Source organism: Candoia aspera, chromosome 1 (genome assembly GCF_035149785.1).
Source record: "Candoia aspera isolate rCanAsp1 chromosome 1, rCanAsp1.hap2, whole genome shotgun sequence".
Lineage (NCBI taxonomy): Eukaryota > Metazoa > Chordata > Lepidosauria > Squamata > Boidae > Candoia > Candoia aspera.
In genome coordinates this window covers 122,411,506-122,426,365 of record NC_086153.1, presented here as the reverse complement: position 1 = coordinate 122,426,365, position 14,860 = coordinate 122,411,506, and the positions used below count along the sequence as shown (strand labels likewise).

At 38.4% G+C, this 14,860-nt stretch overlaps 1 protein-coding gene across 6 annotated transcripts in view; it reads left to right on the top strand.

The window, feature by feature from the left end:
* The window catches only part of RIMS1 (regulating synaptic membrane exocytosis 1), a 279,319-nt gene that overhangs the window by 240,463 nt on the left and 23,996 nt on the right, over positions 1 to 14,860 (top strand). For 2 of the 6 annotated variants that reach the window (XM_063313131.1, XM_063313140.1), the window contains one exon: positions 1,683 to 1,849. The exons of the other annotated variants lie outside the window; for them this stretch is intronic. In XM_063313131.1, coding sequence (XP_063169201.1) covers positions 1,683 to 1,849 — 167 coding nt within the window. The remainder of the gene's footprint in view (positions 1 to 1,682; positions 1,850 to 14,860) is intronic. 6 annotated transcript variants of the gene reach the window in all.

Here is a 14,860-nt window from a genome sequence, read left to right as displayed (position 1 = left end):
GCATCCCAAGGTAGGAGAATATCTCCAGACTAAATTGTAGTTGCAAAGGGCACTTTCTTCATACTACTTTGCTTAAAAGAAACTATTATTTGAGTTCATAAATAGGCATGGCATTCAACTTGTAGTTTGCCCTAGATTAGAAAGAACCCTGTGGTGGTTTCTGACTCGGGAAACTGAATGGAAACCATAATTTTGCAACTATTGAATTATTTTGGGCATTCTTGTCTCTTCTCCATATGAAGAAGGTGATGTGTGACAGAGAAAGGCCCGTTAGTGACTAGAAAGTGGTCCAATACCTAATATAAGCTTAATGAGATAATTCAAGGGTTGAAACTGGTGAAGTAGGAATCTCTGATTCCATGCTATAAACAAGGGACAGATGGCAGAAACATTCAAAGCCAGGAAACAAGCAGCTATACAGCTACTGATTCAGGCAGATGGGTGGGGAAGATGCAGGATTTTAAGCCTAGAGAGCAGGATTCTAGGGTGCTGCTAGCAGAAAACTTTTGTACATACAACTTCCTAATTCTATGTGATAAATTTACTTATTGAAGCTTCTTATGTAGCATTCAAAATGTAAAGCAGGGAGTTTAATTACCCTACCAGACATAATGATATTCTAGAGGTGACGGACTCGTCCCTGGGGGAGCTGGGGGTGTTGACGACTGACAGGAAGCTCTGGCGTGGGCTGGTCCATGAAGTCACGAAGAGTCAGAAGCGACTAAACGAATAAACAACAAACCAGACATAAAATACTGATAGGTGGATTTTGAAACTGAACATAACTTATAGTGGATAATTTTCAGAAGTTTTTTTTAAATTTTTCAAATCTATATTGTTTATAGTCAGTGTACCACATTTATATTCTGAACTAGTCGAAACTGACAAAGGGGTGATTAAATTATTTACTGTTAAATTACTAAAAATATCAATAGTTACATTACTTTCAGGTAATTCTGAAATCAAATAGGGTAATATGTATTTTAGCTGCTTTATGATGTCTGCTCCTTTCATTAAAAGTAGCACTAAACAACAAAAATGCCAACAAGAAGCTCTTGTTTTGTTCTGCAGTCATTATTTTCTGTATGCCCCTGTTGCTAAAACTAATAGTTTTAAGAGTATCCATTAGAGATCAGCTAAATCCATATGTGGACCATGGGCATTGATTGTAGTAAGTACCTGCTGGAAATCAAGTTTAGAGTAGAAACTCTGAAAACATTTCATCATCATTAGCAGCTCAGATAGTTACTCTGAATCATTTCAATACTCTAAAGTGCTGCTGTTGTCAGCAAAAGTAAAAAAAAATAGCAACTTAATGCTGAACATGAGAATAGCAAAATCATCTTTGGCTCCTTAGCACAATGCTGCCTACTGTCTTTTTTTTTAAGTCAGAGATAATTCATGCATACAGAAACAATAGGAATTGTAGTCATTTGCAAATTAATATTTTTATTTATCCATTTTAATGTTAATACTCTTTTCTTACTGTTTAGCGTCTCACAACTATTCTCCTAAGCTTCATGAAATGGTCTATTCCTTTTTTTTAATTTCTACATAAAATCATCATCAGCAGAGTTCTCATTGGTGGCCTTCTGAAGTTGCACCTCTCGTAACTGTAACGACATGACATTTTTGCTTTTGCATTTGTTACGGGATCTCACATTGTCTCTTTTCATCTTTAGTATAACATACAAACCGATCAGTACAGAAGTTGTGATAATGTCTCTGCCAAATCATCAGATAGTGATGTCAGCGATGTGTCAGCTATTTCCCGCACCAGCAGTGCCTCTCGCCTCAGCAGCACAAGCTTTATGTCAGAGCAATCCGAGCATCCAAGGGGCAGAATCAGGTGAGCTTTAAAATATATTAATCTTCAGTGTAATGTGACAATTAAAGCCTTAGGTCTTTTTCCGTACTATGTACAATTATAAGCTAACTGAAACAAAATCCTATGTTTTGGATTCACATCACTTTACAAAATAAACTGATATCTCAGCGATAGTAAATATTTGGTGAGGTACAGACAAAGTCGCTCATCTCTCTTCATATGGTAAAGCCATGGTAATAAACTCATTTTAGCATGTGTCACAAATACAGCTTCAGCTTCCAAGTGGCCTTCAAGAGTAGCCCCATGTAGAGTACATTGTAACAGGCCACACACAAAGTGACCAAAGCAGGCCTCCCAGTGACAGTGAGTGACTGTCCAGAGGGCCTCCCACTCCATAAATGGGCACAACTGGCTTATGATGAATCCGTACAAAGGCCTTCATGGCCGCAACTGACACCTGCTCCTCAAGCAGGAACTATGAGTCCAGGAAAAAATCTCAAATTGCTCATCAGTCCCAAATATGGAAGTGCAACCCCACTGGGGACTAAAACTGGAATGTCTTAGTCCCCAGGTGATCCAAACACCAATAGCCACTCAGTCTTCCTAGGGTTGACCTTGAGACTGTTCCTCCCCATCCAAACCCCCACAGCTTCCAGACACTGGGACGAGATCTTGAGAGCATCACTTGGTCAGCCTAGGGTCAAGATATACAACTGTATACTAGTGATAGCTAACCCCAGACCAATAGATGACTTCACATAGTAGCTTCACATAGATGTTAAACAGGAGAGGGGAGAGTGTTGAGTCCTGTGGCACCCTACACAACAGGGGCTTTGGGATTTATCTCTCACCCTCACACCAATATCATGTGAAATCAGCCATTAAGAAAGGAGGAGAACTGTAACAATACAGTGCCCCCACTCCTAATCCCTGTCGGCAGTCCAGAAGGATAACATGGTCAATGATGTTGAAAGCCACTGAGAAATTCAGAAGACTTGCACCACCAGTCTTTGTCTGAAATGCTGAAAAATATAATCAATGCAATCTCTTCCATACTGCTGCTTGGTTAACTATGAAGTCCTACTCAGAGTAGATACGATTAGATCAGATTAGATCAAATATCTTTATTATGGTCACTGACCAAAATTATACACAGTATAATAGAATTGAGAAAAATGGAGCCATAAAACAGAAGTGCTAGAATGCTAAAAGGTTAGATATGTAAATCTAATATTTTAATTATAATACTCATAATTAAATCCTAATTATAAAACTACCTTGTGAATAAAGTACTGAAATCCTATGTGACTTAGTTACTGAAATAATAAGTACATTGAAAACATCAGAAACTTGAAAATTTTATTATTCTGATCCATGATCTTGTATCCCATAAAGTATAAAAGAAAGAGATATTTAATTGTAAAATAGACTACCACCAATAACATAAATATTTAAATAGAATTGCCAAATTACACCATTTGTTTTGAGTCTGATTGATCAACAATGGTCATGTTTCATTTTATGTTCCTAATAATACAAGTTCTGAAGCAGAATTTGAAAACTTTAAAAGTAACATCACCATTATGGTCTGCATGGAGGAGTGAGAGGTAGGATTTGTTTGCTTTGCCAAGAAATTTACTAAAGGTAGAATTATATACTGGGGGTGAATTTTATCACAGAATTGGGAGTAGAGCTGCACATAATCCACAGTTTCAGTTGCTTCAGAATGATCAAATATTGGAACCTTATAAAGTAATTTTGGGTTTGCAGTAATATTATGATTGGCTGTTTCAGTGTCTGATACATTGCAGCGCATTCTTTCACATAAACAATGTATGACAAGATGTGAGGCAACTCTAATGGGCAAGAGTCAACTTGTTTAGCTTTCTAGGAAAGTGTGAACCAGATTCTTCCCCCAAAAACCAAAACAAAACCCCTTTATCAACTATCTCCATTTTTTACTTCATCCAATAAAATGCCAAACAGAGTTCTGACTTTTATTTTGGGGAAAGAGGGCACAGAAATATTACCTAAGGGAGGTAAGGGAGAATTCTGTAGGATTTCTCTATTGCCCTTAAACAAATTTCAGGCGTATGACCCAGTTCAGCAATATTCCATTGTTCCATTTCCCTCTATAGTAATTTGGAAATCTGAGTTGAAAACGCAAATTCAGAAGAGAATTATAGGCTACAGGCATCTCTTGGACTAATGCAAAACAAATGCAAAGTATCTCATAGCCTACAGGAATTTAATTAATGTAGACAAATCATAGAATATTTGGTTTCTGTTTGGAAACCTATTAAAAGTAAAATCTTATGCAGGTCTATTCATAAGTATGTCCATCAAGCTTGATTGGAATTATTCCAAGTAAAGGTGGTACAGCAGTGTTCCTGAATTAGCAGTTATATCTCTTTTTGAAGAGACTAAGACTTCAATACATTTCTTGCTATTTAAATAATTTATTTCATATCTCTCAGCAGTAAGATCTTTAATATTACTATATAACAGACTCCTCCTATTTTAAAATTACAGTTCTTAAGCATAAGAACAGTTTAGCAAGTCAAATTGTAATCTGTTTCATTTCTGAAAGAATACAAAAATATAAAAAAAGTTTCTGATAAATTTAGCATCTTTTGAGTTATCTGACTTCAACTATGTGATAATGTGATTGCCCTTTTTGAAGAGTCCTCCTTTATTTAACTGATAAAGTAAATAGCACTGCATAAATATTTCTACATCTTTATGAAGAAAGAAAAAATAAGGTTTTCCTTATAAGTAGCAAACGTAGCCCTTATTGCATTTCAGACAGCCTTAGATTAACCATTAAGCCAAACAAGCCTGTGCTTATGGCACCAAGGGAAGGGGGACACCACATAGTTATTTTTCTTAGCTATCATGCCTTTAACTTATTTTGCCTTGTAATCTTTGGGAGGGTGATTAAAAATAGTTTTCAATAAATTTTTTAAATTCCATTTTCCCCTTAAAACAATTTTATTAAAAAATGCATTAAAAAGTGTTGAAAATTTGCCTTTTTTCTGTTGCCCTAGTTAAAAGTAAATAATTTGCTTCTATTGCTTACTGCTATTTAGTGTTAATTTTTTTTTAAAAAAAAGTTTACTATCAATATTTTATTATGGTCACAGACCAGAATTAAAAAAGTTTACTATAGTTGTAGTGTCTGGCCTGGGGGATGGCCTGGAAGAAAACTGAATTTTTAATCTCTTATTTCACCTTCAGCACTTATTGAGACTTAATGTCTTGTCAGTTAAGCAATGGAAGGGCCAAAGGGCACCATTGTTGGGCTGTGCTTAGGGCATCATCAGTTGGCTTTAATGCGGCCCTGGTTTCAGATAACATGTGATTTTGCAATCAAAAGTTTCCAGTGGATGATTTTTTTCCTCTTTCTTTTGTTGAAATTACACATAAAAGCAGACATTGCACAAGAGAGACACGTTGATCTGTTGTAGCCCCAAATCAGGAGTCTAACAGCACTTTTTTCAACTAACAAATTTTGCTAAAAGGCATAAGCTTTTTGTAAGCTGCAGCTCACTTTGTCAGATGCATGGAGAGGTTAAACCAATGTAGGATTTGAAAAGGGGATGAGGCAAGGGTAGGGGGTGGGAGAAAGGATGGTTGTGCAGATGGAGACTACATGTGAGACAGGTTACAAGTACCGCATAATTCCTTTTTTTCATTTTGAGTTATCTACATTTAATTTTGCATGCCTGCATGTTGTGACTATGGGAAGATCAAAATCCTTAGAGAACTGCAACATTGATGGCAAAAAAGAAAGGAGGATATCATGGGAGTTAGATGACAAGACGGGGCACAGTGGAAAAAAAAAGAATGTGGAAGACAAGAAAAGAAGGCATACTGTTGCTGATGTGAGGTAAAGGTTAGCTTCCTTCCTTTGTGAATGTGTACCAGTAACCCAAGATGTTATTATTTCATTAGTCTGGAAGAATGGTAGATGTTTCAGCTGATGTTTATGCATTGCTTAGTTGCTATCCTAAATAACCAAATAACCAAAGTTATGTAAGATTTTTTTTTAAATCTCACAAATCTCTTTCTCCCTCCCCATCACCTGGAATGAAAATTTCATAGTAACACATTCAATAACTAATAACTTCCTCTATTCTATTTCACTCAAAATCTGTGGTTTAGAGGTGGCAATTCATATTGTATAGTGATACGGCCATCTCTGATAAGTCCTCCACCATTTTCATAATGTTTAGCATCAAATTGTTATTTCATGTTTAGGATCATAGCAATTCTAATAGCCATAAAACTATTTACATATAATCACTGATAGAGTACAAACCCGAACACATAATGAACACAACTGATTACTGCAAGTATCTCTGTTAAATGTCAAGTAACTCTTCTGGGTCTGGCCAAGATAAAAGAGTAGCCTATATTTTACATGGAAATTCCTTTTCTGCCAGGAGTAAATATAAACACACACACACTCTCAGTATATAAGTCTGAATATATTCTAGTCTGCATACGTAGAACCTTGCTATTGGGAGAGGAATTATTGGAGATGGGATTAAGCAACCACATCCTTTAAAGGTATTTTTTTTACCTCCACCCTCATATAAGCTGTGAGGTGAATTTCCCCTTTTCCTTGAAGGATTGGTTGGTTCCTCAAATACAGTGGTGGATCGGTGGAAAGGACTAACAAGGAGGCATATTCAGGCAGTTTGGAAAAGACTTCTGGAGAACCACTACCAATTGGTGTACACAATACTGAGCTAGAGATAACTACCTTTATAATGTATAGTGTAGAGAGCTAGCTTGGTGTAGTGGTGAAGGTGCTGGAATAGAAATGAGGAGTGCTGGGCCTCCCTTAGATGTGAAAACCAGCTGGGTGACTATGGACATTTCACAGGTTGTAGTTGTGGGGAAATTAAGAGGCCAAAGTATTAGGTATGTTCCATTGCCTTGAGTTCGTTCTCTCTCTCTCTCTCTCTCTCTCTCACACACACATACACACACACACACACACAACACACACAGATCAAAATCGAATATAATAACCCTTGAAGATAAGAATGGGCCTACTACCGGGTACTTCTCTTACTCATTATACCAGGACATTCTTCCCTTCCTATATATTGCAAAGACCAGTCCAATTTTCAGTGGATAAGAAGGGGCACAGATTGAGATAGGATTCTAATGGCCTGTAGGCTGAAAGGAAGCAAATGGCAGATCATTTCCTTCCTGTCAATCTAATTTCTGGATTCACCAGCTACAGGCTTTCATGTGTTGCAAATCTTTGCTGGCAGTGTGAGGGCAATGTGCAGCCATGTGTTCCAGATACTTTTTTCTTTTATAAGCCCCAGGCATTTCTTTTCCCGATAACTCCAGTGGTCTCTTCAACATGTAGAAAACTTTTTCCGGTTCTTTTTTGTTCCTTCCTAGTCTGGTTGCAAACAAGGGAAGTATTCATCTTTGAAAATCATATCTTGTTTTGAAATTGAAGACACAAAACCCTAAAATAGTGAGGAATGCAAAATCTTTCTGCAGTGTGGTTTACTCTTAGACCTTTTGCTTCTGTTGAAGTTTTCTATTCAAAGCCAATGAAGATATACTTAGAGGATCACTATTAGTTTTAAAATTTTAAAAATGCAGTTGCAATCTAGTTGATTGAGCTAATTGTTAGCATAAGAGGCTAATGATGATCCTTAAGCATGTGTCTAGCAGGCAGTAAATTTTTCCACATCAGAGTCCAGTTTTGGATCTCACTAGAGATCTCATAGCAGCTTTCTAAGATCTACAAAACAGCCTTCTATGACTAAATTCCTTGTCAGTTTGGATTTCAGAAGTGATCCTGACTTAAATTAATGCCTTCTATTCAGTCCTCCAGGGTAGGGCCTATCATGCTGTGGTTCAGTTGCTCCTCTTCTGGGATGACTACGCTAGGAACACTTTGAGATCAGCAGTAATGTATCAAAGTTTCCAATTTGTGACATGATTCCTTTGTTATCTAAGTTGATCTATCAAGACCTGAAAAGGGCAATGATTATCAGTTGTATGTCAGATTACTGCAGGATAAGTACATTAGCATTTTAATGAAAATAAGGTATCTTATAATAGGATCCAGGAGTCACTTTTGAACATAATATCACACACCAGTTTGTCATCCTGTACAGGAATGATAAACTTCTAGCATAAAAGCAATTGTTCGCTTTTAGAAGAAGCTACGAATGAGAAGGTACAAAGTCTTAAACGTGGTGAAAATAGTATAAGCGCAAAGTAACTATTTTTTAAAAAAATATGCAAATGTATTAATGTATTTCTTTTGCACTTTTGACCGTACCTGTCTTTTATTAAGGAATAGTATAGATAATCATCAACATACCAAGTGCTTAAGCCTGGAGCATTTGGAAATACTTTTAATGCTATTTTGTGAGCAAGAATGCAGCTATAATTTCTTTAACTGAGGTTGGGCCTTTTCTAGCAATCTAACTAAATGTGGGCAGAGCTGTACGGAGGCTCACAACATTGTCCAGGCAGAGGAGCCAGCTCTTTGAACCAAATACAACCCATGGGGTTCCCCAAAGTGATCACAAGCTTCTTCTGCAGCTGGTCTCATACTAACCTTGTTCATTCATGACTGAATTGAAAGCCTTGCTTATATGAATTTTGATGATGTGCCGTCAAGGTGGTGTTGACTCTTAGTGACCACATAGATAGATTTTCTCAAGGACAGTCTGCCCCCAAGCTGGTCTTTCAGGGCTTCCAATGATGTGTCCATCACCAATGTAATTAAGCCTACCTACCTTGATGCTGGTCATCTCCCTCTTTTGAGCGAGATGGGCGGCGACAAAATTTGATAAATAAATAAATAAATAATCATCTTCTCTTTCCTTCCACCTTCCCCAACATTAGGAACTTCTCCAGAGAGCTAGGATTTCACATAATGGATCTGATGTATAATAATTTGAGCCTGGTTATTTGTGCTTTGAGTGAGAACTCTGGGTTCATTTGTTCAATTATTCATTTTTTTCATTTTCCTGGCTATCCATGGTATTCTCAGGAGTCTTCTCCAATACCAAAGTTCAAAACTCTTTTATGTGCTGCTTCTTCAGGGTCCAAGTTTTGCTTCCATAGAGTGTCACAAGAGAAACTATATCCTGCACAGTTTTGATCTTTGTTGCTATAGACATATCCCAGCATCTGAATATCTTTTCCAAGGCTTTCATGGCTCTTCTACCAAATGCTAATCTGCAGCATATTTCTTGACTTTAGGTTCTTTTACTCTTAATAGTCAATCCTAAAAGGTAGAAGGTATCCACCACTTCAATTTCTTCATTTTCAGTTCTTAACCTGGTTGTTGTTAATTTGGTCTTCTTTATGCTGAATCTTAATCCCATTTTTCCCTCTGTTCTGCTTGACTTTCATTACCAGAGTTTGAAGATCATTTGCATTTTCAGTTATCAGAGTACTGTCAACAGCATAGCACAGGTTATTGATATTTCTTCCTCTAATTTTAAAACCACTTTTATCTTCCAATCCAATTTCCTTCAATATATATTCTGCATATGGGTTGAATAAATAAGGGGAGAGTACACAGTGAAGAAGGTGCTTCAGAATATGCTGGGGCACTCCCATAACACCAGTCTACAACTTCTTTAAAAAGCTGCATCTTCTTCTGGAATTGCATGGCTGCCCTCTCCAGTTTCAGTGCAATCCCAGGAAAACACATGTTTGGCTTAAGGAGTTGTAGATTGCTGCTACATGCATACTCCAGCACACTCCAAGTATCTTTTTGCCTTTGAACCCATAAATAGGAATTATGTTTCCAACTTCTAGTCACCAAAAATTGTGGCTGGCCACAGTCCACTGTTTTGTTTGGGAAAAATGCCTAGAAAATGACCAAGAGTAGATGAGATGGTGAAAGATTGCACCTGATAGAAAGGTTTAGGATGGTGAAGGGGGAGAGAGCTACTAATTCCTCAAGTAAGATTTTGGTGACTGGCCATGCCATCCATGGCAGCAATTTCTGAAAGTGCCCAGAGCCAAAGAGTTAGGGATCCCTGCCTATGATACATAACATATCTACCATTATTTGGTACTTTATCATGTTTATTGTCATTCATGCTGAGTAGCTGTTTGGAATATTCAGCATTTTATGTGCTCTTCAACAGTTGATTATCGTATGAATGTCAAATTACTCTCCAATTGAGAAAAACGACAGCAGTGAAGAAGTTTTATTACTAGACACTTCAACTGTTAAAGCTGCAGACAGAAATGTAATAGTAGATGTCTACAGTTCTGATCAATGTAGTTGAAGCTTTTATTTGGTTTAAAATTAAATAGTTCTTGCTTATATTCTAATCTTATAAATATTTACTCATAATTAAGTTTCACTGAACAGAATGTGTTCATAAGAAAGCTTGCATAGGATTGCAATGTTAGTTAGTTTTTAGAAAGACTAATTTTTCTTTTCAAGGTAAGGATTTTCTCGTGATTGACTGAAAGGGCCATTGCAGACATTCTGAAGTAACACTTAAATATGGGACACTTGGAATAACAGTGGGTAGTTTATTTTTAGAAATATTATGTTCCTCATTAAATAGAGATGATTATCTTTCTCTTTGGTCCAGGACTGCTACTTGCTCTGAAATTAATATTCATGAGGCACCTCCTTGTAAAGGGCTCCATAGAAGCACAGATTTAGTAGGTATTTAGCAAAGAAAGCAGAAAGCATACTACTAGCATTGGTGAAATCCCTGATTCTGTCAACAGACCACAATAAGGAAACCTACATATGGTCCAAAAGGAAGACCATGAGCTATTGATCATTTCTTATTGTGCTGAGGAATTATATGAAATAGAGGTGATCTATTTGTGAATGAAATTATCAAAGATTTCCATGCTAAGAGATCAACATCGAAAAATAGTGATTCATATCTTGTTCAGAAGGAACTGTGCTGCTGGCCTTCATTTCAAAACAAGATGTATTTTCATAGAGTGCATAGGTGAGTCATTTTACAAAGAAGGTATTAAATAAGTGTAAGTTTATTTGTCAAACTAAGTTTATACAATCTCCAATGTGATATTTGTTATATATTAAACTGAATTTGAGGGGGGAGAGGGTTGTCGTATGCCTGTACGTATGTATGAATGTAACTGAACTACTCATTTAAACATTATTTTGATAACCTTAGAGTGACCAATTCATATTACTTTAGCATGCTGCTCACTTTGAGTCCCACAATAAGTAGAGTATGTCTTTTTTATTCCCAATTCAGCTGCATCATATCACTTAAATAAAACATGAGGAAAACTGCAGTGAAGTGTAACTAACTAACTTGTGCCATCAAAATAAGATTTTGGTTACTTGAACAGCTCAGGTTCTGATAGGGCAACGTTCGTTCTTTTAATTAGTTTTTATTTCACTGTCAGTGTTGGTGAGATTCCTAATTCTGTTGCTATAAATCAAAATATCATGGGTGATGTTACTTCATACATGAGGACTTTTAAACTTTTCCTATGACAACCTTATGTGCTTCTTGAAGGAAAGTTTTATACCCATAATGGATTTTAATGTCCTGAGACATGTATATGCAGTGACAAGTTCCCTTATGTTCAAGGTATTCTGTCCATACAATGGAGTACTTGTCTGCTGAAAGAACCCTGGATTTCCTTTTGTGTCTTCTGATGAGAAGGACATGGTCTCAAGAATAACATAGTCCATCAGAAGGATCTAAATCCACTTTAGGGTTCCTCAAGAATCTGGACAAGAATCTTGGTAGAATCTTGATACATTGTATCTGAGCTCTAGATGTCCCTGCTATTTCACATATAAGTTTTGAAGTTCTCTTCAGAAATGAGAGGCAATTATTCAGGAATCCCTTACTTAAATCCTGAAATAGTAAACTAATTTAGGCTTATACATGTCCTAAGGACTTCCTTCTTTTTACTGAAATGGCATATTCCTGTGAAATATCAGAAATTTTTTTGAAACCCTCAGTTTTCAAAAGTTGATTGTCCTGCAGTCTAATGAGATTGTGCCATTATGGGGAAACCCCCCCAGCTCAGGCAGGGAGGTTGCTACGCAGCAGGGAGGCTGGTACAGTAGCAACACTCCCAACTGTTCTCGGGAACCCAACTTGAAAAACAGGGTCTCACAGCTGGCCACTTGTGAGGCAGTGCCCCTAAAGGCCATTAGAGACTCTCAGATGACAACAGCCACCCCTCCTCCCCTGCCCTGGCATCTCAGCTGGTGCCACACCCGAAACCCTGCTGGGCACATCTCTGACAAAGCTACTCCTCCTTCCAGGCCCAGCCAGGTCTCGGTAGTACATGCCAGGTCTGCCCCCTCCTCAGTGATTAAATCACATATGAGGGGGGCCTTGTTAACTGACCTGGCGTTAAGAAGCAACAGCCGGAGACCAGGGCCCCCATGAGTCTGCTGTCCAGGGTCTGGGTTTGAGCACAGAGGGCCAGAACACGCCACCAGTAACAAACACCACGGGTGTCTTCCCCTAAGATGGCCTGCCCTCTGGCCCCTGCCATAACGTCCCTGGCCCATCCCCACCTCAATTGCATGACCCACCCCACTGCCCCCAGCATCAACAGATCCAGTTCCCACCCCTGGGCCCTAGGACCCTCCATCTATTCATACAATCAGTCAACCACAGGGCAATGGCAGGTCCCCCAGCACACCAGCTCTCGCTCTCAGTGCTGTTAGAGCCCAACCATCACCCCTCCATCCACTCTGCCCCCCCTCAGCCCCTCTCACCGGTCAGCAGAGGGCATCCCATCCATTATTCTCCCACCCCTTGTCTCTCACTCAAGGGGTAGGTGTTCCACATTCACACTGGAGGGCCCCTAATAACCCCACTCTCACTAAATAGGGAGGGGATAACCAACGTCCCACCACCCAAGGGGACCCCAGGTACGCAGGGTGCAAAACCTCTCTGGCACCACCACTCAGTAGAGGGGCCCAGGGAACATTCGTCACCCCTCACCACTAGGGCCTACTGTGTTGAGACCCACCGCGGTCCCATAGTCTCCCAAGGTCCACCAGGTTGCACAATTCAGGATCTTCACCACTCTGACCAGGGGGCTCTGGCCGAGGGGATCGAAGTAGTCCGGTTTTATTGTTCCCCTTCTGCCAGGTTTTCCATGCCAGGGGTCATTATTGCCTCTGATCCCTGCACCATCCTGGTCTGCCATGCTATCAGGGCCCACCTTCTAGACTCTTGAAGCCCATGCCACCACAGCCCATCTACTGTCCCGGAGTCTACCACTCCACCGGGGTCTTCTGCGTCACTGAGGCCCATCTGGCATGCCAGGCCTGCTGCACCACCAAAGCCCACTCCCCACAATGGGAGGGGCTGGTCTATTGTGCTGCCTCCCTGCAGCAGGGTCCACCATGCCCCCAAGGGCCACACATGCATCAAGGATCCTGGGAAATGTAGCTTTCCAAGGCATTTGAATACCTAGTGTGGATTTTAGTAAACTGCTTATCTCAGAGCTTTTTGTGCCAAGGATTATGATTCCTTATCCCTTTGCTAAGAGCTGTGGGACATGTAATTATCAGAATGTTTGACAGTCATCATAATCACATGCCCCAAGGATTTCCTACTGTTATTATGTCTAGTGTTGTAATGGAAGGTTATACTGTGTAGTTTGGTGTAGTGGTTAAGGCACCAGCTAGAAACTAGGAGACTATGAGTTCTAGTCCTGCAAATTTTTTTCTGTTATGTGTCCATCATGCATCCTAATCCTTGTGTCATTATTAGTAACTGCAAATGCTTTCAAAACAATAACAGTATAGCAAAGAGTTTCTCTATTCATTTCATGAACAAACACATGTAATGAATAATAACCCTCTTCCCTATAGCTGAGGATTTAGTTCATGTTGTTCCTTACTTACCTAGTTTTATACTTATAAGAGGTTATTATGGTCGGGAATAAATACTAAGAGGATTTCTTCAGAATTAACTATTTTTAGATGCAGTCCACCAAGAACTGTAGCTGTGCAACTCTATTGATACCAAGTTTTCAAGGGAGTGGATTTCAAGGGGGATGGATATTATCCCATATGAGATTTGTATGCTGCTTTTCAGGCTCAGGAACAGAATTGACTTTTTTTCTTGTTTTGTGGTGGTGGTAGTGATGATAATGTTGTGGTTACTATTATAAAACTAATCTACATTTTTCACCCTTGGGGTTTCTGTGCTGGCATAGGAAATTCTTACATAAATTAGGGTAGCTGTGATAGAAACATTCATTCCTCACCAAAATAAAATTGATGTATAATGGTTAAAATTTGTTGGAGATAAAATGATCACATCAGAACTGCTCAAACAATAGTCCTTTATTCTCTTGTGTACATAAAAGAATTTTATTTTATTCTTTTGCTTCTTGATTTGTCTTACTTCATTGCCTGCCACGTCTGCTGTTTCTGTGTAAAAGATCCTTTCTTTACCCAAGTTAAGGATCAATAACACGTGTGCATGTACCACACATGCAGTGATCCATTGATTGCTTGATAATAGGCAAGGAAGTTGAGCTGCATGGTATTTTTTCTAAAGGGAAAAACTAACAAGAAGAAAGAAGAAAGAATTGGATACAATACAGAAAAAGATAAGATCAGTTTATTTCAAAAGTGGATTAAGTGCTTGGTTAGAGCTGTCCCACATAAATAAATGGGATATAAAATGCTTAGGTTTGGCTATGTTCTGCTGACAAATTGCAGCCTTTTTCTGTCCTTGAAAACATTACAATCAAGCTATTACTTAGATACTGCTTATACAGTACATCGTTATGAATATGTACACCATTTTCAGATCAAAAAATATTTTTCCCAGTTTTTTTACAGTTTCCCCTTTCTCTAGTTTAACTTTTAGATGGATGCACCATTAATGTAATAGGCTCAACTTTTGAATATACATGTAAAGGATTTTACTATAAGGTACAATTATATAGTATATTAATAGCTATGAATGTCAAAAGTTTGCTGCCCTTATTTCATGTAGTTAAAAATTTTTCGTTTAGACAATGTGGAACAGT